The sequence below is a fragment of the Polyodon spathula genome, chromosome 2, assembly GCF_017654505.1.
Source record: "Polyodon spathula isolate WHYD16114869_AA chromosome 2, ASM1765450v1, whole genome shotgun sequence".
Lineage (NCBI taxonomy): Eukaryota > Metazoa > Chordata > Actinopteri > Acipenseriformes > Polyodontidae > Polyodon > Polyodon spathula.
The window spans coordinates 105,284,559-105,309,445 of NC_054535.1; the positions used below are offsets into that span (position 1 = coordinate 105,284,559).

The following is a 24,887-nucleotide window of genomic DNA, read 5'->3' on the forward strand; positions in this document are numbered from 1 at the left end:
TGCAGAGTAATAGGATCCAGCTTGATCCGGCACAAATTATTATTAATTAGTCAGTTAGCAGATGCTTTTATCCAAAGCGACTTAGAGACCTGTAGGTGAACCTAGCATCATCATCATCATCATCATCATCATCATCATCATCATCATCATCAACAATAACAACAACTGCTGCTGCTGCTGCTGCAGTCACTTCCAATAGGACCTTGTTTGTTTTACACCTCCTCCAAAGGACAGAGCACAAGGAGGTTAAGTGACTTGCTCAGGGTCACACACAGTGAGTCAGTGGCTGAGCTGGGATTTGAATTGGGAACCTCCTGGTAACAAGCCCTTTTCTTTAACCCCTGGACCACCATACCGCATAGTTATACTATGCATTTACCATGGTTTGATGTGTTTTTTTGTTTTTTTCTAAATGTGTTTTACCATTCCTGTCTGGGCTTTACAATGCTTACATATGCTTTACCATGCTTTTATTATGGTAACCTTAGTGACAGCTGTTGTATGTCAAGTGTTTTGGTCAGTCAGTCGTGTGCTGCTCCTGCTGTGAGTTTGGCTCGGTTGTTGCAGGTACCCTTCGAGACACTTGCTTATCCACACTGTACACTGATGTTTTAGAGCAGGACAGCAGAGTTTGAAATTCTAATGAAATTGAACAGCAGAGAGATTCCTCCTGTTGTATAATATTGGATAGATGTTGAATTACTCCTAACGCTCTCACAGCTCTGGATGTACAGTAAATCCTTTGGAGAATTCCCCAGCAGTGGAAAAAAGCTGTCCTGGTCGATTCCAACAACACATCCTGCGTGACTCAGCAGTAAATAAACATTTACCTGCAGCTGAGCACTGCACCAGAGACACTCCCATCAGCTCAATTAGTTATTTGTGCTTTCTTTGTTTTTTGCCTAAAGGGACAGTCGTCCTGTTTTTTGTCCTCCTGTTTATTGCTAGTTTCATACAGTTAATATTGTTTAATTCCACAATTACATGTTTAGCTTTGTGGGCTCTCCCTGCTTCACAGTCAAGTGTTGACGATGCAGGCGAAGCCAAGAGTTGAAAGATCACAGTGCCATGTGATTTCTCAAGAGCAGGTAAAAAAAAGAAGCTATAAAGTAGTAGAAACAATTATTTAAAAGAAAGAAAAACTAATTCTGAATTCATGCAACCGTCATGAAAAGTAAGGGAGGAGTAGGAAATGCATTTATAATTTTTACTGGAGCTATTTCCAATAATGAGTTCAAAACCCCATTTGAGTTCTGCAGTCCTTCATGAATGTCCTCTTTCTTTTTCAGACTCTACAAACTCTGGTGACAACATGTACACTATAATCAATTCAGTTCCCCCTGGAGCGAACAGGTCCAATGTAAGGAGATACCCGTGTCTTCCTGTGGGTTTACATTCAGGGTTTTTCTATGGATCTTCAAAACTGTTTGCACATTTTCTATAGGCATCAATTCTGATCCAGTATGTACAGGAATACAGGATATTGTAAAACAAGAATTTGTGATCAACCCAACCCTATATTAGGTACAGGCACCATAAAGTGCCTCCTCTTCAAATGTATGCAAAATAGTGAGTAAGCTGTCTCTCTAGTGCAGCGATACCACATTGATATAGCAAGACTGTTACTCTACGCCATTGGCACAGCCAGCTATCTGTTCAGAGATACCTGAGCAACAGGTATGAGAGCAGTTACATTGATAATTACTGGAAAATGCAGAATGTTTTGAGTACTGGACAGCTGAAATGGCTTACGCACTAATATCTTCTATATAGTATTTGTAATGGTTGATGAGTGTCCTGTTAGATCCTGATTCTCCTTGGATGTAGAGCTGTTTGCTGTTTTTGAATTCTCTATGTATATTTCAAGACATTTAATAAGCTACAATGACTTACCAATATTTAAAAGACTGGCATAGCGAAATCCACAGTAGAAAAAAGAAAGAACAAAAGATACAGGCACTACCTGAAAGAGTGTCCACAGCCCTCTGCCCCACAGCAGGAGCAGTGCGGTGCTGCATGAACCGAAGCCTGAGCTGCTTGTGTGTGTGTTTCCTTCACAGTTCCCAATGGGCCCCGGGTCAGATGGCCCCATGGGTGGAATGGCAGGAATGGAGCCGCATCACATGAATGGGTCGTTAGGTAAGTATCAGGACTGTGGCTTTCCAAGCCCTGCTTTCTTATTTGAAGATAGTTATTTAGATTGACACTTTTTTCTGTGTGGTATAAAACCTCAGTTAACACTGCTTTAAGTATAGTGCTTGTTATATACAAGACTCTCTAATCCTGTTGAGATTAAGGCATTTCATTGGAGCTCTGATCATCATACTCTATACCATACTACAGATCTCTTGTCTGTGTGTTACTGTTTTTAATACTTTCACTGAATGAGTAATAGGCATTTTAATAACCCAAATAAATACAGTTGTCAATGTTTCACATACTTAGAAGAGAGTTCGGGAATATCATTTTGGTTTGCACAGTTGTGTTTGGTTATGATAGCATGGTCCGGATTATGGTCACTTAGCAGGGTTCGAATAAACTACAGTCTCCTGTTCATTTAAATGAATTCCTGCTTTTTAAAAGAGAGAAACCATTTAAGGTTTTTGTTTGCTTTACTAGTGTACCTTACTAGTGTTTCTAGTAAAGGGAAAGTCTGTTCAAGACTTTCAGTAAATGTAAAACCTAAATAAAAATAAATGAAGTGAAATAGGTACTGTTAGCGATATGTTCAGCCATGTGTAGAGTGTTACTGGCAGCTGTGCTAATGTTACAGAGAGTACAGTGGACTGTAGGTTAGTGGAGCTATAGCTGTGAAAAATAATTTCAATTTCTGTTTTCAAATGTAGGCTCAGGAGACATGGACAGTATTTCCAAGGTAGGTGTCAACATGTATTGTTCTAGTTTAAGAGTTTAAAGAAATGAACATTTTCAATGTGAATTAGTTTTTTTAAATTTACAGTGAAAAAAGGGCTGCTGTCAGTATGTTTTTGGGGTCTGAAATGTTTGTGACAAATTGCCTGCTCAATATTAAAAGTATGAAGTATACATTTGAATCATTGTTTCAGAAAACAATGACTTAATTCATGGTTTATTTATTTATTTATTTATATGTGTTTTTTACACTAAATGAGGGTCCATAGAAGCACGTTTACATTTTCTGGCAGAGTTCAGGTCTTACGATAGTGGACATTTCGTTCAAACCTGTTGGAGAACTGGAATGGAACTAATTAAACAATGAATTGAGCAATCTTTGAGGATCACATTGAATTCCAGAACTCTGTAACGTGCATCTGGGGAACGATGAACAGCACACTGGGTTAGCATGTTAGTATTAAATTAGTCGTGCTGTGGGTTAATATAGGTGCTGTTTGGGTGAGGAGGTGAATCTGTTTCTGGACTCAGCTGACTTTAATCACTTCATTATGCAAGTTAAAGTGTAGGGGTTTGGAGGGGCAGAGTTTGCAACAGCAGGATCTTTAAAGATTCACAGCAGGTGGAATGGCAGGGCATGTACATGAATGATTCATTTGTCTATCACTACAGCATTTGGGTTAATTTGACTGATTTTACTTCTGAAATTATATTTAGTTCTGTCCGCCACCTATGTCAAACAACTAGGGGGGAAAAAGCCTTGTGAATTAATTCATTTATTTCTGTCACCCACAGCAAGCCGGCAGGTAACTGACTCTTTATAGCTTAGCCTGTAGGTATGCAGAGTTCAGTTTCTGTAGTATATCAGTTTGTACTGTGGAACACTGAATCACAAACATGCACATTGCAAAACAACAACTGATGGTTATTACCTGCTAGTTCACCTCTAAAAATAGTCTTGCACTTCTTTGTGCAATATTTTCTGTAAACAGTGCGTGCCTGGCTGCATCAAGGAGCTTGTTTGTCATGTATATACAAAATAGAAAACCTGAGGCAGAACAAATAAGAGGTCTGGCACAAAACAATTATTTGGAATAAAAAAGAACTGAAGATGTCTGTGGATATTAGTCAGGGTCATTTTTAATTTGTTAACACCATGAAGACCAAAGCCAGTGTGTAATCTATGTGCAGGGTTTAAAAGCAGCTATATATTGTACAAGAACTGAGAGACGGTCTTCTTTAACCAGTTCAAGAACGCATTTCTTAAAATGTATTTGAAGCGTCATTGTATAAGTGTGCGTCTGCAAGATTGGTTTTTACATATGAGCAAGACATTGTCAGTGAGAATATAAATTCAGTTGTTAGGCCTCGGTCTTACGTTGCTTTATTTATTTTTTTGTTGATTTATTTACATGTAGGTTTGAAGTAACTTACCGTTTGTTTCTCCCTTCATTTCTTTTTGTAGCCTCACTACAGAAGTGATTTAGTGCTACATAATTTGAAACAACAGCACCTGCTGTTTTGTTTTGTTTTTTTAAAGAAACATTTACCTACCGCAGTTCCAGGGCCCTTCCCTGTGAAAACCACTACATACAGTGCTGGATCTACCACCAAATAGATCGTTCCTATAAGACCAGCATTTAGCCCTTACATATCAGTCTCTTGAGTGTCTTTCTGTCTGTAATAGTATATAAAACACCAGGGAAAGTCCTGTTGTAATGACTTAAACTACAGCAGTATTTACATTACTATTCTGTGAGTTTCTAGAATGTGGTGAGGTTATAGAATGAGTTTCTAGAGTGTGTTGAGGGTATAGGATGAGTTTCTAGAATGTGGTGAGGGTATAGAATGAGTTTCCAGAATGTGATGGGGGTATAGAATGAGTTTGCAGTGAGGTGAGGGTATAGAATGAGTTTCCAGAATGTGGTGAAGGTATAGGATGAGTTTCCAGTGTTGTGAGGGTATAGAATTAGTTTCCTTTAAACGCGCCGAGAGTGCGGAAGCGCTGGTCGAGGACCGAGAACCAGTCGGGAGAAAACAAAACTGAGTGTTTCCGAGCGAGACAGTGAGAGCGGGGAACCCTTGGACAGACCCCGGAGTATTGTAACAGAGCAGGCTAGTTAGCTGGCAGTGTAGGACGGTGATCCGGGTTGCACGGGTAGCGGCGACTGGGATATAGCTGTCAAGTGCAGCACCCTTTTCTTTGTAGTTTTGTTACTGTTTTATTTTCCCTGTTTCTTTGTGCCTTCTGTTTAATTATTGTTTCGAAGCACTTGCAAGTGCACCGGTATTGTGTACCATCGCTTGGTATTCCCATGGTTCTGTTTACCATCGTTGGTAATCGGACCACGGAGCAACAGCGCTATCTGCGGGCTAAACGAAAAAGAGCAACCCAAAATAAAACTGGGGACCTGTGCGGTGTTGCCAAATCCACCTGTTTGTCTCCTATGTCAGTGAATTACCCACCACCCTTCCACATGAGGGTATAGGATGAGTTTCCAGAGTGTATTGAGGGTATAGAATGAGTTTCCAGAGTGAGGTGAGGGTATAGAATGAGTTTCCAGAGTGTGGTGAAGGGTATAGAATGAGTTTCCAGTGAGGTGAGGGTATAGAATGAGTTTCCAGAGTGTGGTGAAGGGTATAGAATGAGTTTCCAGAGTGTGGTGAAGGGTATAGAATGAGTTTCCAGAATGTGTTGAGGGTGTTGAATGAGTTTCCAGAATGTGGTGAGGGTGTAGAATGAGTTTCCAGAATGTGGTGAGGGTATAGAATGAGTTTCCAGAGTGAGGTGAGGGTATAGAATGAGTTTCCAGAGTGAGGTGAGGGTATAGAATGAGTTTCCGGAGTGTGGTGAGGGTATAGAATGAGTTTCTGGAGTGTGGTGAAGGGTATAGAATGAGTTTCCGGAGTGAGGTGAGGGTATAGAATGAGTTTCCAGAATGTGGTGAGGGTATAGAATGAGTTTCTGGAGTGTGGTGAAGGGTATAGAATGAGTTTCCAGAGTGTGGTGAGGGTATAGAATGAGTTTCCAGAGTGTGGTGAGGGTATAGAATGAGTTTCCAGAATGTGGTGAGGGTATAGAATGAGTTTCCAGAGTGTGTTGAGGGTGTAGAATGAGTTTCCTAGCCATGTTGATGCTGAATCACTGGGATAATTTAGTTGACAAAGTTTTGAGATGGATCAGCTACTAGGAAACGGATGAGCATTGATGGGCTGAATGGCCTCCTCTTCTTTTTTCTTTTTTTTTTTTTTTTTTTGATCGTGAAACCAAATGAAAGCTTCTTGCTTGGGCAATTTCTGATAAGTGTGTTAAATGTCTGGTGTATATATAGATTGAAAAATTATGAACATAGTAGTTTCAGCTAATCCCTGGATGCATTGACCAGATAAAGAGACAGAACAAGCTGATTTTGCAGCACTGAGATGAGAATTCCCCTATATCTAGTAATGAGTGGAACCTGGCTGTGTGGGGACTTGTAGCTGAATCATACCTAGTGCCGTTCACACAACCCTATGAGCCGAGTGCTGTGCAGAACACATGCAAAAAGATGAGGGAGAATCACTGGGAGAATGCAAGTTACTTTGATATGATACAGGCTTATCTAGACAGTAAATCTGCTTATCCCCAATGAACATTTTGCGAATGTCAAGAAGAAAGAAAATGCACAGTAGGGAAAAAAAATAGATGATTATACAGGTATAATACAACCCAGAGAGTGGCCCAATGCTTCCTGACTGGAGGCTGGAGCTTTTTCAGACTGGTCGGGGTCTGCTCGCTGTTTTAAAGGGCCCCCTCTGGTGGACGTGCTGTACTGCATGCTTTCACATGCGGGGGCATGGTGACCACAGCATTGCAGAACAGTCCAGCTCCAGTGTTTTAACTGGCTTGACGTCTGTTTCCAGTCTGTTGCGGTTGCTACACATCTCTTGTGTTTGCTGCACGTCTCTCTTATGCTGTGCTGTGTTTGTTTTGGACAGAACTCTCCCAGCAACATGAGTATGAGTAATCAGCCTGGCACTCCGCGGGACGACGGGGAGATGGGTGGAAACTTCCTCAACCCTTTTCAGAGCGAAAGTGTAGGTGGCCCTTTTGTTCTTCTACTATATATATATATGTATATATATATTTTAGATCAGCCCAATTTTATTAAGGAAAAGCGAAAATAAATAAGAGCCATTTCCTGTTTAAAATTGACCACAGTCCTGGTACTGCATCCTGCAACAGGTACAATCTGAACTGTCTTTATCTGTGTACGGTACATGTGTGCACACAGTATTGGAGGGGTGGGGTTCACGCAGGTGGGACAGTATGCTCTGTTGAGGAATATGGTAGAGAATGGAATGGTGTCACAGATGGGTGTTGTCAGCACCACCTGCTTATCAGATTGACCACGACACCCTTAACCCTTTGCGGTCCATTTATTCAACGCCTGTCAGACGTGTCAGGTCCAATTTATTTTCACACTGTTTATTTTACACGTGCTGTTTAAAAGTAATTTTATTCACAATAAAACAGGTTTAAAATGCCCTGCTTATCTCAGTATTGTATCTCCAGCCCTGCCCCGCTCCTTGCTGGCTGTATTTATCACATATCCCTTCTTAGTAGTGCATTCTGATAAATCATCTCCTGATCACATGTTTTATCACCAAACTCCTCAATAATGCTAAGTCATTATTTTATTACTGTAACATCTCAAAAAGCTTTGCAAATATCCGCGATTTTCTTTGAGCGCTGGATGTGGAATTAGCTCTCTTGTTTCTTTATGTCCTTGTTATGTCTGAGGTGAAGGGACTATGTGTATTGCTCAGATCCGTTTTTGTTTTCGGCTTCTGTCTACCTTTCTCGGCCATTGAAAGCTTTTCTCTGCTTTTTCGGGAGAATAAGCATAAGAACATAAGAACATAAGAAAGTTTACAAACGAGAGGCGGCCATTCGGCCCATCTTGCTCGTTTGGTTGTTAGTAGCTTATTGATCCCAGAATCTCATCAAGCAGCTTCTTGAAGGATCCCAGGGTGTCAGCTTCAACAACATTACTGGGGAGTTGATTCCAGACCCTCACAATTCTCTGTGTAAAAAAGTGCCTCCTATTTTCTGTTCTGAATGCCCCTTTGTCTAATCTCCATTTGTGACCCCTAGTCCTTGTTTCTTTTTTCAGGCTGAAAAAGTCCCTTGGGTCGACACTGTCAGTACCTTTTTGAATTTTGAATGCTTGAATTAGGTCGCCATGTAGTCTTCTTTGTTCAAGACTGAACAGATTCAATTCTTTTAGCCTGTCTGCGTATGACATGCCTTTTAAGCCTGGAATAATTCTGGTCGCTCTTCTTTGCACTCTTTCGAGATTAGCAATATATTTTTTATAGCGAGGTGACCAGAACTGCACACAATATTCAAGATGAGGTCTTACTAGTGCATTGTACAGTTTTAACATTACTTCCGTTGATTTAAATTCAACACTTTTCACAATGTATCCGAGCATCTTGTTAGCCTTTTTATAGCTTCTCCACATTGTTTAGATGAAGACATTTCTGAGTCAACAAAAACTCCTAGGTCTTTTTCATAGATTCCTTCTCCAATTTCAGTATCTCCCATATGATATTTATAATGTACATTTTTATTTCCTGCATGCAGTACCTTACACTTTTCTCTATTAAATGTCATTTGTCATGTGTCTGCCCAGTTCTGAATCTTGTCTAGATCATTTTGAATGACCTTTGCTGCTGCAACAGTGTTTGCCACTCCTCCTACTTTTGTGTCGTCTGCAAATTTAACAAGTTTGCTTACTATACCAGAATCTAAATCATTAATGTAGATTAGGAATAGCAGAGGACCTAATACTGATCCCTGTGGTACACCACTGGTTACCACACTCCATTCTGAGGTTTTTCCTCTAATCAGTACTTTCTGTTTTCTACATGTTAACCACTCCCTAATCCATGTACATGTGTTTCCTTGAATTCCAACTGCGTTCAGTTTGAGAATTAATCTTTTGTGCGGGACTTTGTCAAAAGCTTTCTGGAAATCTAAATAAACCATGTCATATGCTTTGCAATTATCCATTATCGATGTTGCATCCTCAAAAAAATCAAGCAAGTTAGTTAGACACGATCTCCCTTTCCTAAAACCATGTTGACTGTCTCCCAGGACCCTGTTACCATATAGGTAATTTTCCATTTTGGATCTTATTATAGTTTCCATAAGTTTGCATATAACAGAAGTCAGGCTTACTGGTCTGTAGTTACCTGGTTCAGTTTTGTTTCCCTTTTTGTGGATCGGTATTACGTTTGCAATTTTCCAGTCTGTCGGTACCACCCCTGTGTCAAGAGACTGCTGCATGATCTTGGTTAGCGGTTTGTAAATTACTTCTTTCATTTCTTTGAGTACTACTGGGAGGATCTCATCCGGCCCAGGGGATTTGTTTATTTTAAACGCTCCTAGTCCCTTTAACACTTCTGCCTCAGTTATGCTAAATTTATTTAAAACTGGATAGGAACTGGATGACATGTGGGGCATGTTGTCGGTATCTTCCTTTGTAAAAACTTGTGAAAAGTAATCATTTAATATATTTGCTATTTTTTTTTCTTCATCTACGATTTTGCCATTTGTATCTCTTAAACATTTAATCTCCTCTTTGAATGTTCTCTTGCTGTTGTAATATTGGAAAAACATTTTGGAATTGGTTTTAGCTCCCTTAGCAATGTTCATTTCTATTTCTCTCTTGGCCTTTCTAACTTCCTTTTTTACTTGCGTTTGCAGTTCCGTGTACTCTTTCTGTGTACTTTCTTTTTGGTCCTTTTTTAATGCTCTGTAAGTTGCCTTTTTTCACTGAATATTTTTTTTAATTGATCTATTAAACCATTTTGGCAATTTAGTTTTACATTTAGATTTGTCTACTTTAGGGATGTAATTGTTTTGCGCCTCTAGTACTACATTTTTGAAGAACAACCATCCTTCTTCTGTGGGTGTTTTCTCTATTTTACTCCAGTCTACTTCTGTTAGTCTCTGTTTCATACCTTCATAGTTTGCTTTTCTAAAATTGTAAACCTTAGCTTTAGTCATTACTTTTGGGGTTTTAAAAAACACTTCAAATGAGACCATGTTGTGGTCTGAGTTTGCCAGTGGTTCTCTGACCTGTTTTAGTTATTCTGTCTTCGTTATTTGAAAAGACTAAATCAAGGCATGCCTCCCCTCTAGTCGGTGCCTTGACAAATTGTGTTAGGAAGCAGTCATTTGTCATTTCCACCATTTCAATTTCATCCTTCGTGCTACCCACCGGGTTTTCCCATTTTATATGGGGGAAGTTGAAATCCCCCATTAGTATGGCTTCTCCTTTGCTACACGCATTTCTAATGTCATTGTATAACAGATTATTTTGCTCACCATCTGAATCTGGCGGTCTATAGCATGCTCCTATTATTATGCCCTTTGAATTTTTGTCCGTTATTCTGACCCATATTGATTCGGTTTTATTTTCTTTGTCCAGGTTTAACCCCTGGGCTTCAAGACTGTTTCTTATGTATAGCGCTACCCCTCCTCCTCTTCTGTCCTGCCTGTCTTTCCTATACAGTGTATACCCACAAATATTATATTCGTCCCCATCACTCTCAGACAACCAAGTTTCTGTAACACCTATCACATCATAGTTACTTGTTAGTGCAGTAGCTTCAAGTTCTAGAATTTTGTTTCTGATACTTCTAGCATTTAGATAAATACATTTAATGGTTGTCTTACCTGAGTTGTTGTTCTTGTTTTGATGCGGTCTCCCTTCTGTTTTTTTGTTGATTTCTCCCCCCTTCCTTTCTAGTTTAAATGCTTCTGAACCTGCTCGAGGATTTTTTCTCCAAGTAGACTGGTTCCCTTGTTATTTAAGTGCAGTCCATCCCGTCTATACAGATAGTCCTCATTAAAGAATGTGGTCCAATGATCAAGATAGGTGAAGCCTTCCCGTGTGCACCACGTCTTCAGCCATGCGTTTTGATTAATTATTTCCAGCTGTCTATATGGTCCTTTGCAAGGTGCCGGTAGTATACCAGAAAATACCACAGTTTTGGTTTTCTCTTTTAATTTCCTTCCTAGCTCTCTGAATTTGTTTTGCAGGGATTTTGGTCTGTCTCTTCCAATGTTGTTTGTACCGATGTGGACGACTACTACTGGGTCTTCTCATGTTCCCTTCTTTTTGCTGTCTGGTCACCACTGTCAATAGGGTCCTGGATGTTGTTCCTTTCGTTCTCTTGTTGTTGGTTCTGCTCATCAAAATTCTGAAGTGACTCAAATCTGTTGGTTGTTTTGATTTCTGGTGGTTGTGTTTGACAAAGTTTCTTTTTTTCCCTGCTTCTGCCTACCTGAACCCAGCTGTTCTGACCTTATATCTCCCTGGTGGCTTTCAGTCTGTTCGGGGTGATGCATACTTCCATGAATTGTGGGTGTGCCAGTTCCTCAAGATCCTGTTGCTGTCTCACTTCTTCCAGCTCCATTTCTAGCATACTTACTCTTTTATGCAAATCCTGGATCGCGCGGCACTTTACGCACACTTGGTTTAGCTCCACTGGGTTTTCTCGGATTTCCCACATCAAGCAGGTGTCACAGATTACTGGCTTGAAGACCATGTTGAGGGTTTTTTTTTTTAAGTTTAGTTTCTTCTGCAGCTGTCAGCCTGCTTTCAAACTGCTTCTAAACTGCTCTGTACTTTTCCACGCCTGTACTTCTCCCACTCACTGTCGCTTCCACACGCTGTCGCTGGGAAGACTGCCTCGTTTAACTGCGTTGTTCTGCTGTGCTGTTGGCTCCTCCCCTCGCCCGTGTCTCAAAACGGCGCTGTATTTGAATCAGCTGCTCCGAGTTTCAGCTTGTTTGTTATCAGAAAAACACACGTGGCTGTTTGACTTTGAGCTGCTGCTGTGTTTCCCAAATGTCCTGTGTTTTCTGATTAAAGCAATTAAAGATGCAATTTCTCCTTACTGCTTCTAAACTGCTATGTACTTTTCCACGCCTGTACTTCTCCCACTCGCTGTCGACTAGGGACCGTTGCGTGACGTCTTTTTTAAAAATTGTAGTGTCGGACCTGGTCCGACCTAGGACTGCAAAGGGTTGAAGAGGAAAAAGCCTTTAACACACTGTCACTTGAACCTCACATTGGCCCCATCAGCTCAGGTAGAGGTCCGTGTGGGAGCGCAACACAAGGCTTCAAGCACATTGCTCGCCACAGACAACCCGTCAAAACCCAGACCCATTTGTAACCGTGGTTATGGAACAATGGTTACCCCCTCATCACTAATCAGTCTCTCTGTTTAAACCCTGGGGTATGTATGCTTTGCTGTTCCGCCACCTTTGCAATCGGTGCACCCCCTCTGTTTCTCGCTTGATTCACCGTCATCTGGACTGATGAGGCCAGGTTTCAGCTATTGATTTAGCTATTGTAACAGACAGGATTGTGGGATGCATGTGAGACGAGCTTGACAGTCCAGGGTTTGAGGTGTTGTCTAGGGGAGTGTGCAGTCACCCTAAGGGATCTGTTCCTTTTGTAGAGTGGTTAAGACACGCACGAGGAAAGCCCAAGGTTGCCAGTCTGCGCCTCGGGTGAATATAATCTTCCATTCGGCTCAATGCAGAACTTAACGGCCGTTGGTTGGAACTCAATTGGAATGTGAGCGAGACAGCTTGTCTTGTGTTGAAATCAACACATTTGAATGGATTTATTGGATACCTGCTGATTTTTTTTAATACTTCTCAAAGACAATAATGAGTAGTTTGCACACCCCTACCTCTTACACTAGCAATCTAGCACTGTTTTGTTAGTTTGTAAAGTGCAGTGGGATGCTGTACGATGTGGTACAGTATGGCAAGTCTGTCCTGTGTCCAGGCCTGCTGGGGTGGAGGTTGTTTTCAGGATACTCCAGTCAAGTCTCCAGCAGTACTGACGTTATTGCCACCTCATCTACAAATACATAATAATTAACCTTAGAATAAACAGGGAACTGTGTAAGGTGCTTTTAACGTATAACATGTCAAACATAGACATCTGTTCCATTTTGCTCAACCCATTTGCAGAGATAGTAATTAGAATTGGATAATGAAAATAACTGTAACTGATCACTCTCACTAGGCGCAATGTACTAATCTAGCAACCAGCAGCAAAACACAGCAAAGCTACAGTCTGTGTGTACAAATCTTAACATGCTGATGAAAATATTATTTCGATGATTCTGTGTTCTGTTAGTAATTCTGAAAGCAATATGTTACAGTTTTATGAATTTGCTTAATATATCTATTCGTTGTGTCTATATTATTATCTATGGTAAATCGTCCTTTATTACTGTTTCAGCTCATGGGATATTTGGCATCTTTTATTTGAAAGTCATCAGCATATTTATCTTTTCGCACTCTCTGTGAGCAAGGTGACATTTCTGTGAGGCGAGTATAAAAGGACCCCTGTGGGGTGCACTTGAGGTGTGCGCTGGTAATTTCTCTCCACCTTAAACCGTGATTGTATCTCTTCCATAGCTAATATTTACCGAAACCACTGTTTCAAGATGACCAAATTACTGGTGCACAGTTTTAAACCGGCCTCTTGCAGAACTTGCACCTTCCTCCGGCTTGCTTACAGGTAGCCAAAGGCAGAAGATTGAATATACTGGTGGCTTTATTAATCAAGCCAGAAACCCCACCCTGAGAGCCCAGTTGCAGAAGTATAATCACAGCAGAATGTTAATAGTTTCTATGTGGTACTGGAAGTGAATTTACCAGATAGAGCCTTAAAGACAGGTTCTGATTGACAGTGGTGACCTGAGCAACAGGTCTGTTAGCTGAACAAGGCATTGTAGAAAGGTATAAACTCTCCCGTGGTCTCTGAATTGACCATTTTGTGTCAGCCTGGGGCCTCGCTTTCTAATGGTCTCTTATGAGCAGCGCTTGTATGCGGTGCATAATTGAAGTGTAGTTTTCTTTTGAATACGTTTCGTAGCATGTTTCTGTGTATGTGGTAGCAGACTGGAAGCGGGACAGTGTTCAGTACTAACAGGGCACTCTCTTTCTTGCAGTACTCTCCCAGCATGACAATGAGCGTGTGATCAGATTCTTCTCCCCACCTCCACCCAGCGTTCAGAGAGTGGGCTTCATCTTCAAGGAGGAGCTGCAAGAGAACATTTATTTATCCAGTGTACAGTGAGGAGCTGCGGCTGAACCCACTGCTTCCTGTCTTATCATTTCTGTGAAGAAAGTGGGTCCAAACTACTTTTTGTTTTGTTTTTATTTTTTCTTTTACAGCACTTCTCAGACTGAACTGCATTTTAGGAATCGCCCTGAACTGAACTGCAAAATGATTATTTGTATATATTCTCACACTGAAATGATATATGGATTGAGGGTAACTGAAACCTCTTTAAACTAGAAAAAATAAAGGATTTTTTTTTTTTTTTTTATTAACTCAATAATTTTTTTTAATGTTTACATGTTTTTGATTTTTTTTTTTTCTTTTTCCTGGAAATCCATGTTATGTTTTGTATGCCACTGTTGAATAAGTTATTTTATTGAATTCAGATAGGTAAGGTTTAGGGAATGCAGTATATGGGTATACTAACAATGGAAGGAATGAAAAAGATGATTGATTGATTTATCCTGTGAATGAACAGTTTGTTCTGTGCCAAGAAACAGAAGAAAGCCTTTCCTTATTACTTAGCAAGTAACAGCTCCCAGACACAGCAACAGTAGTATAGGGTCCAGATGTAATGGCAGTGATATATTTGTATTATTATTATTTATCAGTTTTACCCAATTTAATGTCATCTCACTAGTGTCTAGCACTTACCAATCAGGAGGACTGAAGATCAACAGGCGTCCTCCATCCTGTCCATCACCCTGTGAACCAAAGCCATGCATGTTACCAAGCTAGTGAACCCTGACGTCAAGGGCCTTGTCTGGATTTGTCGAGCCCCTGACCAGTTGAGGTCCAGCCGTTTTTCCTGCCCAATCCACAGGAGTGCAAAGATCAATGCAGTACTCCCCGTGGACACCAGTAACGCCGGCAACTCGGCACAACCAGAATTAGAACCAGCAAGATCCTGATTGCATGACTGGTGATATTTTAAAGATCTTAAACTATATACATTTTAAAAAGTGTTCACAGGTGGCATATACACAGGTGTATTGGTTCCACGCTGGAAAACACCAGTCCTATTGAAGTGCTTTAAGGAAGATATTGAAGATGTTGAAAAGTTTGTCTAAGCTTGAGTGTTCCATTTTGTTGTAGATGGTTGATTATTTCTGTCCCTGCTTTTATAGTCAAATATATCAGAAATGGCTTTGGGAGAGAGACTTAAGATGCGATCTGGGGGCTTTGATGAGAGGCGATATATGATTCTGTACTTTGCATTCATTTGAAACCAAGGCAGCACTAAAGATCCAAAATCCCAGATGATATATATTTCCTTTAAAGTAGGACAACCTTACAGTTCACTCAGACCAATGTTTCTCAAACTCAGTCCTGGGACCCTTCTGTGTCTGCTGGTTTTTATGCCAACTGAAATCTCAATTACTGAACTATACCCTTAATTGAACTGATAATGTCTTAATTAGACCTTTTGACTTGTTTTCAGCTCTTTAAACAGTTGCAGATTTCAAGTTCGCTATACCATTTTATAAGTGACAATTAAAAGGGTAAAAATAAGCAAGTTATTAGTTAAATTAAAGGCATAGTTAAGCAACTGAGAGCTCAGTTGGAATGAAGACACAGGGGGTCCCCAGGCCTGGGTTTGAGAAACCCTGACTTAAGGGCCGTTCACACCGGATGCTGCGCATGCCACCTCCTTACACGTCGCTCTGCAATCGCGGCACTGCTCACACCGAACACGGCAGAGGAAAGCCAGGGGGCAGTCTGTTACGTCACAGCTGCATGTACAAGCAACAAACAGTAAATGCCAGTGGAAAGGGAAAACTGTTTTTATACAGCAGACACAAAGCTTTGTAATAATGTATATATACATATATAAACCTAATTTTATCCCCCCACAATTACCCATGATATATGGCAATTGTGCTGTTTAAAATAAAATAAAACAGAACATTATCGTATACACATGATTAAAAAATGCAACTACTGCCATCTCATCATATCAAACTTTTGGGGGGAGACTGTAAACACAGCAACAGTCATTGGACTGTAAACACAGCAACAGTCAGTGGTACTGTGAATCTAACAACTTAATACCTGGAACAATGAACAGAAAACAAAAAAAAGATATTTGCGATCGTCCAGCTCTACCAGAGAAAGAAAAAAAATGTAAGATTGCTGTGGGTCCATGACTACGCCAAGAAAAGAAAAAGGGACGGCAAATATCATGGGCTGATACAGGAGCTCCGGTTTGATGAAGGCAGATTTCAGACCTGCTTATTGTTGTGTTATACAGCTCTGGAAAACCAGAAATCAGGACCACAAGCTTTTCCTCCATTGTACTTTTTTTTTTTTCCTCGCAAAGGAGCCTCCTACTTTCCCCTGATTGGTTACTGGTAGTTTACGTCATGGCGTGACGCGGCGAGAGTTGAAAATATTTTATCACCTGGGCGCCGCTCTGCTGCTGCGCGTGACTGCCTTCATTGAAAACAATTGCTTTTGCCGCGCGGCAGTGCCATGCCGCGTCCGGTGTGAACAGCCCCTTGATTTAACACCTACTGTACCTTCCAATATGAATTCCATTTTAGAGATTTTATTGGTGCACATTTTGATAATAATGTGTTTAAAATATATTATTAAAATTTTGTGATTTCATTAAAAAAAAGATGATGCAACCTAAGCTATAACTTGTTTGCCAGTCTTGTAGTGAAAGATACATGTAAAGCTATCAGTGCACTGAAACTGCAAAGCATGTCCTGTACATATCCTTTTATGTCAGCATTACACCTTTTGATATTTTAATTATTTGGGGGTATCTTTCATTTTAAATGATGTTTAGTTCACCTTTTATTGCATGGTTTATGTATGTAGGTCAGTATTAATAATTAGTCACAATGTATATCTTTTTTTAACCTAGAAAATCACTTTTTTTATGCAAAGGCTTTCTTCAGTTTCATTTTTCAAACCACTGCCCATTATTACCAAAAAAGCTGAAGAGTCTTGTGAATTTTCTTATCTTCTCTTATCCTCTTTTGCAGTGATTTGGTAATTTTATAGCTTGAAAATCCAACTCACCTGTGAGTTTTTTTTTTGTGTGAATTATTTAAGAAGTAGTTTAAAGACGTGGTTTTTTTTTGGTTTTTTTTTATAGCATCTAGCAGTTTTTTTTTTTTTTTAACCTGTGAGTTGTGGATATAAGGGAGCCTCTTCTGTAAATGGAAAGACTTGCCACAAGCGTTTTTTTTTTGTTTGTTTTCTGTTTTTGTTTTTTCATTTGTGACATGTTTATTTTTTACCTTGTGTTCTGTTTCTGTAAATACACTGAAAAGTATAATATGGGTTTTGGATATACTGATATAAAGTTTCTCCCCCCTGTTAACATGACTGTGTCCTCTGTTTTTGTTTGAATACAGATGAGTCAGTTCGGATCAAACAACCCACACAGCATGATGGGACAAAGTATTGTTTTGCTATATGTAAAGTCACTGTCGTGAGTCAAACGACTAATTGAATGTGACATACACAGTAACAGAAAACAAATCCCAGCCATTAGGAGCAAACTTTGCATAGTATTGCATTGCATGTGCTGGACAGTTGGTATTATTGGGGTTGTATTCTCATGAAAACTGTTATCTGGTGTAATTACATGATAATACCATGACACGGGCCATTTCAGTGTAATTACATACATATAACAGTGTAATAACATGGTAGTAACTGGGTAACTAGCCTTCGCTTCTGCTGTTTGGTGGTAACTGCTAGAGGACTGTCTGTAATTACATGGAGGTGGCCTGTACCAAAGTGGTTGAGTGTAAATAGATCAGGTAGCAAGATGTTGTTCACATCTCAGTTACCATCTAATTACATAGTATTTAGCATGAAAGAGCAGAAACTATTACTAATTATTACAATGGAATTGCATGCTTATTCCTGCTATTTAAAATGTTACCACTTTTTTTGCTGCATGCTCAGTTTCTGAAGCAGCACTAATAAATCCAATCCTGCAAATACATATAAAACATGCCACATTGTACTGAAGCAGGTGGCTGAACATGTGTTATTTGTAATATTAAAGTGTGAAAGGGTTATTCTCACTAGTTATATTCTAAAGCAGAAAAAAACATTTAACTGCTGCTAACAGATGGCCAGGTTACAGGACATTAGACCCACTTACAAACTTGCAATCCAACTGCTTTTAAATGGGGATATATATTGGTTCTGTCTGACTTTTTCCCACGTTCCAGTTATTGCGCTGACACCGTCGATATTACTGGGTGGCAGAAGACACAGTGATGACTAAATGGACACTGTGGCCAAATCAGACCTTGCTCACTGCAAGCCATGGATCTGTATTTAAAACCTGCTAACTGATTCCAGTAACCAAGATGAAACAGATTCACATGGAGGGGGTGTACTGTTCTTCATGTGTGTGTGCCGCTGACTGAACCAATGATGATGTGTTGTTGTGTTGTACTGGCACAGGGGAAATGCAGTAAAAATAATGTGTGTTCCCATAATGGACACATGCTACTAGAATTAATAGTAACAGGCTTTTGTTTTACCTTTACTAGAAGGCTAAACCAGTATGCAATATGGAAGCGTTTCCCTTGTATTTTAATGCATTTTGTGAACATGAGTTGAAAAAATCAATTCAAGATGCATACAGGACAACAATGACCTAACGTTATGTTTTGAGGCACTAAGGGTCCTGCGCTAGTTACCCAGTCTTCAGCAGAACAGGCAGTTTCTTATCCTGAAAAGCAGTGGAGGTGGCAGGTTGTTGGGTTGCTTGGCAGGTAGTGAAAGCACAGGGGATTGCTGGTGGATTGCTTGGGAGGTAGTGAAAGCATTACATATTACATACATATTGCTTGGGAGCTAGTGAAAGCATGGTATTGCTGGTGGATTGCTTGGGAGCTAGTGAAAGCACAGGATTGCTTGGGAGCTAGTGAAAAGCACGGGGATTGCTGGTGGATTGCTTGGGAGCTAGTGAAAGCACGGGATTGCTTGGGAGCTAGTGAAAGCACAGAAGATTGCTTGGGAGGTAGTGAAAGCACGGGGATTGCTTGGGAGCTAGTGAAAGCACAGAGGATTGCTTGGGAGGTAGTGAAAGCACAGGGGATTGCTGGTAGATTGCTTGGGAGGTAGTGAAATCACAGGGGATTGCTTGGGAGCTAATGAAAGCACGGGATTGATAGTGGATTGCTTGGGAGCTAGTGAAAGAACAGGGGATTGCTAGTAGATTGACCCCAAAGATGAACTGGCCAAGGAAGTGCAACTGTACTTCTCTCACGCTAAGATTTGCAAACTGAGAGCGTTCTTTCAGAGAATGTGTCCCAGAACTCATTGCTTAATATGACTTGCTATGTGATCACAATCCCCAAAACTAAGAATTTTAACCATCACATATTTGATCAAATTCTCTTTTAGGATACAGGTATCCCTGTTCAAAAGGGACCTTGAACTCTGAGCCTGAATTCCAACCATTTAGTAAATGTCAAAAACAACAGTGAATTACAATATTTACTTTCCTCTAATTCTGCAGCCCATGTGTTTATTGTAATACAAACTGCATCACGTTTTAATCTTAAAACGTTTTTCTATTGTTAATCAGAGCACATGAAGAACTGATTGATTTGATCACTCGCATATCCTGTAATAACAGTATTAATGCAGATGTTTCTAATTTTTTGTCCAACCTCCTTGGCTGCATCTCTGCATTAATATGTTGTCAGACATATCAGTTGAACAACACACTTCAGAACTATGCAGTGATCACCACAGTACGATCAAAGCAAAGAAAGTCGATTCAGGGGAAGCAAGTAAATCTACCAGTAATAGTCTCATCTAAAAAAACGTTTTGGCCGTACTGCTGCGTAGGTGACTGCTAACAGCAAGGAGCTGTTTGGCAGCAAATGGCTACTACAATGAGGAAGAATAGGAGCAGAATATCTCTCCTGTCAGCAGCTGCACTCACAGGACTATCTACGAAAAGAACCTGGCAAGGGGCAGATTGGAGAATGAAGCACAAGACATCACTAATGAAAACATAAACGACTCCATCAGTCCCTGCAGATGTGCACCTTTTCAAAGGGAAGGGGGTGAGGCAACTGCAAGCAGTAATGGCTTTGAAACCACCCCCCCCCCCCCGCTTCAATGATTGAGGTTGAGGAGGTGCAAGTTTCACCCTGAACACATTGACCACCCAGCTTTAAAAGGTAAACAGTGTGCTGTTTTGTACATTCCGTGTGTGTCTTTGACCTGTGTACCTTTGATTTGCAAACAGAGTGCCTTCTGTGTTCTGTTTTCCACTTCTTGCACGTGCAATTGATAGACTAGTCCCCGAGATTGAAAATGAGTCATCTTCCACTTTCTTGCCGTTGTAATTGTAGTTGTATCGAACAAAATAAATCCTGCTGTGCACCTCCATTCACCAGGTTTGTCTCCAATGTGCACTTATAAAAGAATACAAATGTTATAGCAAACATGTATTTTAATTTAAAAAATCTATACATATTTATAATACATCCATTCTGAGGATAAAGAACTGTAACAGTTAAAGAAATCGTAGTAAATTTTAGAATGTTTCACGCATGCTTTTTTGTTCAGCTGTATCATCATTGAAAAAGGCAGGTTTCTAATGTTATGTTTTAAAAACCACCAATATCAGTTCCGACTTACACTGTATATAGTAATTGCAGCTAAGAAAGACACTTGGTTCATTAGCACAGTCTTGGTTTCTGAAGTTTCTCTCTTACCTTTATGTAGATAACACCTCCCAGGTGCCAGAGTCAAAGATATCACATTACAGGTTGACAAGCTGCTGGCCTGAGCAGTTCAGAACCTGCTCATCGTCATCCATATTGGAAGCAATGATGCAGGAAAGGACAGCCCAAAGGTTTTGCAAGATCCATTCATAGAGCTAGGTGGCAAGATCAAAAGCAGGACCTCCATGTGTGTCTTCTCTGTAATACTACCAGGACCTTACAGACAGAGACAGAACAACATAGAAATCATGGATCCACTGAGAACAAGAGACCACAACATGATCACATTTCAAGTTTATTGGAAATGGAAAATAGTAACATCCTAAATGCTGGTCTACAATTTTCAGAAGGCCAGCTTTGAAGGAATGAGACCGAGCCTGCGCAACATAGACTGGGAGAAGACACTGGAAGGAGGAAAACAAAAAGATTGAGACCTCATACAAAGCTGGACTGAAATGTGGCAATTGAAATCCAATGCCAACGAATATAAAGTGTCACAAAAATGTAAAATCCAAACACCAAATGAGAGATAGAACTGGAACAGGCACACCAAGAGAAAGACTTCAGTGTTGCAATAGATTAATTGCTGTCAGCAGCCACACAGTACAGGAAAGCAAGCACAAAGGCAAACGGAATGCTTCGGTGCATATCCAAAAGTGTAGAGTACAAATCCAAGGAGGTCATGATGAGGTTGTATAATGCACTGATGTGACTGCACTTGGAATACTGTGTCCAATCCTGGCCCTGACTAGTCCAAAAAAGATCAACCAGACTAATCCCATGACTTAAAGGACTGGGCTATGAAGAAAAGTTGAAATAACAGAGTGTATTTAGCCTGGAACAAAGAAGAACATGATTGAAGTGTTTAAAATCTTAAATGGAATTGACATAATTAACCAAAATCATTACTTTAAGTGCAGTACAGAAACCAGGACAGTGGACACAGTTGGAAGTAGAGACAGACTTACGACACAGAGAGTAGGAGACACTTCTTCACACATGGTGATGGGATGGAATGGGTTACCTGATCATGTTGTTGAGGCAGAAACACTTGGATCCAACATGACAAAGTTTTGAGATCAATCAGCTACTAGGAACCGGACAAGCTTAGATGGGCTGAACAGGCTCTTCACGTTTGTACATTTATTTGCATCCTTATTTACTTTTTAACAATAGACCGAGCTTAGAAACAAGTCTGTTTTTCATATGATACCTTTACACAAATTAGTTCCTGCCTAAAGTAATAAAACAGTGAAAATGATCGGAGTCCATCCTTTTAGAATTCAGAGCTGTAACAGTGTATTATGTACAGTACAATGACTCCTCTGGAATATGTTCATCTCCTTGTTGTGCTCATATGGGTTATCATGAGCTGAGGGTTTGACGACAATGGGGGGGCTCCAGCTTAGAAAAGCATTCATTCTAGAATGTGTTTAGCATTCAGGATGGATGTCAAAGGGATTCAATTGAAATTCCAAATACATGCTAGGAAACTAAAATATGCCAACTTAATGTGCAAATAAGAACATAAGAAAGTTTACAAATGAGAGGAGGCCATTCAGCCCATCTTGCTCGTTTGGTTGTTAGTAGCTTATTGATCCCAGAATCTCATCAAGGAGCTTCTTGAAGGATCCCAGGGTGTCAGCTTCAACAACATTACAGGGGAGTTGGTTCCAGACCTTCTCAATTCTTTGTGTAAAAAAAAGTGCCTCCTATTTTTTGTTCTGAATGCCCCTTTGTCTAATCTCCATTTGTGACCCCTGGTCCTTGTTTCTTTTTTCAGGTCGAAAAAGTCCCTTGGGTCGACATAGTCAATACCTTTTAGAATTTTGGATGCTTGAATTAGGTCGCCGCGTAATCATCTTTGTTCAAGAGTGAATAGATTCTATTCTTTTAGCCTGTCTGTAGATGACATGCCTTTTAAACCCGGAATAATTCTGGTCGCTCTTCTTTGCACTCTTTCTAGAGTAGCAGTATCCTTTTTGTAGCAAGGTGACCAGAACTGAACACAATATTCAAGACGATGTCTTACTAATGCATTGTAAAGTTTTAACATTAATTCCCTTGATTTAAATTCAACACTTTCCATTATATATCAAAGTTTTGTTGGCCTTTTTTTTATAGCTTCCCCACATTGTCTAGATGAAGACATTTTTGAGTCAACATAAACTCTTAGGTCTTTTTCATAGATTCCTTCAATTTCAGTATCTCCCTGTGACAGAAAGAATGATTCTTGGTGGTCAATCTCCCCCTCGACCTGCGAGGGTGCTAAGTAACGGGAACAGAATACTCTGCACTGGGTGACCTGACACTTCATTCCAAGGGTTAAAAGGAAGTCGGTCATGTAGAAAAGAGATGGCGCTTCGGTACACTAACTCATTGACCCGGAGGGCAAATGATGTGGCAGCCACGGATCATAAAAAGCAGCTGCAGTCGTTTACCAAGAGGTCATGAGTGAAGGTGTAAAAAGGGGGTGAGGCAATGTATCTGTTCCTTAGTTTGTGATTATTAATAAGTGACCTGGAAGGACCTGTATTTGTGTGGTGAATAATCGTGAGTGTTTGTTTTGTTCTGTCTATTGTTTGTAATCACTAGACAGCTAACAAGTACTGGAGGTGTCGCCAGAGGCCAGCACAACCCCAGAACAGCACTTCACTTGTACCATGTAAACTAAATTGTACCATAATCACTAATTCAACCACTAACAGACTTGTGTATGTGTTTTGTGTTTAATGTGGGGATACAATAACGGCACTATTATTTCAGAACCAGCCCAGGGATTATAAATGTAAGTAAAACACACTGTATTACTGACCAGCATTATTATTTACTGTTTGTTTCGCCATCAGGCACAGAACTTAAGGAATAAAATAAAATAAACAAACCTTTTTCACCTGGATTACAATTGTCTGTCTGTTCATTGATCACCTGCACCTGCACACTTTGTCACACTCCCATCTGATATTTATAATGCACATTTGTATTTCCTGCATGCAATACCTTACACTTTTCTCTATTAAATGTCATTTGCCATGTGTCTGCCCAGTTCTAAATCTTGTCTAGATCATTTTGAATGACCTTTGCTGCTGCAACAGTGTTTGCCACTCCTCCTATTTTTGTGTTGTCTGCAAATTTAACTTTTTAAGTAAGTTTGCTTACTATACCAGAATCTAAGTCATTAATGTAGATTAGGAATAGCAGGGGACCTAATACTGATCCCTGTGGTACTCCACTGGTTACCACACTCCATTCTGAGGTTTTTCCTCTAATCAGTACTTTCTGTTTTCTACATGTTAACCACTCCCTAATCCATGTACATGCATTTCCTTGAATCCCTACTTAGTTCAGTTTAAGAATTAATCTTTTATGCGGGACTTTGTCAAAAGCTTTCTGGAAATCTAAATAAACCATGTCATATGCTTTGCAACTAATCATTATCGATGTTGCATCCTCAAAAAAATGAAGCAGGTTAGTTAGACACGATTTCCCTTTCCTAAAACCATGTTGACTGTCTCCCAGGATACTGTTATCATATAGGTAATTTTCCATTTTGGATCTTATTATAGTTTCCATAAGTTTACATATAATAGAAGGTAGGCTCATTGGTCTGGTTTGGTTTTTATAAATAATGCATTTATAATACAGAAGGATTCATCAATCCTCATCAGTTTTCAGCAAAAGAATGCAAAAAGAATATACACAAAATCCCTCAAAAAAATCAAATACCAAAGAACTTACAAAGACAACACAAAAATAGATGAAATTGGATAATATTGCTGATGTGAAAGGCCTCACTGCTTCCCTACAGAAATGCATTGTAAGATGCTGCTGATTGTAAATATCCCCTATGAAAATCCTCATCACCCTTGCTGTTAAAGAAGCTGAGACGCAATTTAATTCTTCCTAACACTGGAGGTCATACCCAAATAGGGAAGGAGACAAGGCAACAGAAGCATGTGCAAAAAATATTGCTGCAGCCTGGCATTGGAATATCGGAAAGAAGTGACCTTTACCTGTCATGCAATCAATGATCAAAATGCCTTATAGCACTGCAACAATAGACACATTCAGTACACAGCAACCTGCCTTTTGAGGGGAAAAGGCTTACGGAGCCAGAAGAATATCTCAGTCCTTCAGTAGCTACCCT

The 24,887-nt window shown here is 40.0% G+C and overlaps 1 protein-coding gene across 5 annotated transcripts in view; it reads left to right on the forward strand.

Annotated features, from left to right (window-relative positions):
* Positions 1 to 15,409, forward strand: part of LOC121306323 (single-stranded DNA-binding protein 2) — a 119,704-nt gene extending 104,295 nt beyond the window's left edge. For 2 of the 5 annotated variants that reach the window (XM_041238091.1, XM_041238073.1), the window contains 5 exons: positions 1,290 to 1,384; positions 2,061 to 2,139; positions 2,847 to 2,875; positions 6,850 to 6,948; positions 13,906 to 15,409. In XM_041238091.1, coding sequence (XP_041094025.1) covers positions 1,290 to 1,384; positions 2,061 to 2,139; positions 2,847 to 2,875; positions 6,850 to 6,948; positions 13,906 to 13,935 — 332 coding nt within the window. In that variant the 3' untranslated portion in view covers positions 13,936 to 15,409. The remainder of the gene's footprint in view (positions 1 to 1,289; positions 1,385 to 2,060; positions 2,140 to 2,846; positions 2,876 to 6,849; positions 6,949 to 13,905) is intronic. The other 3 variants (XM_041238106.1, XM_041238082.1, XM_041238099.1) reach the window with 2 other exon arrangements.
* Positions 15,410 to 24,887: the final 9,478 nt, after the last annotated feature.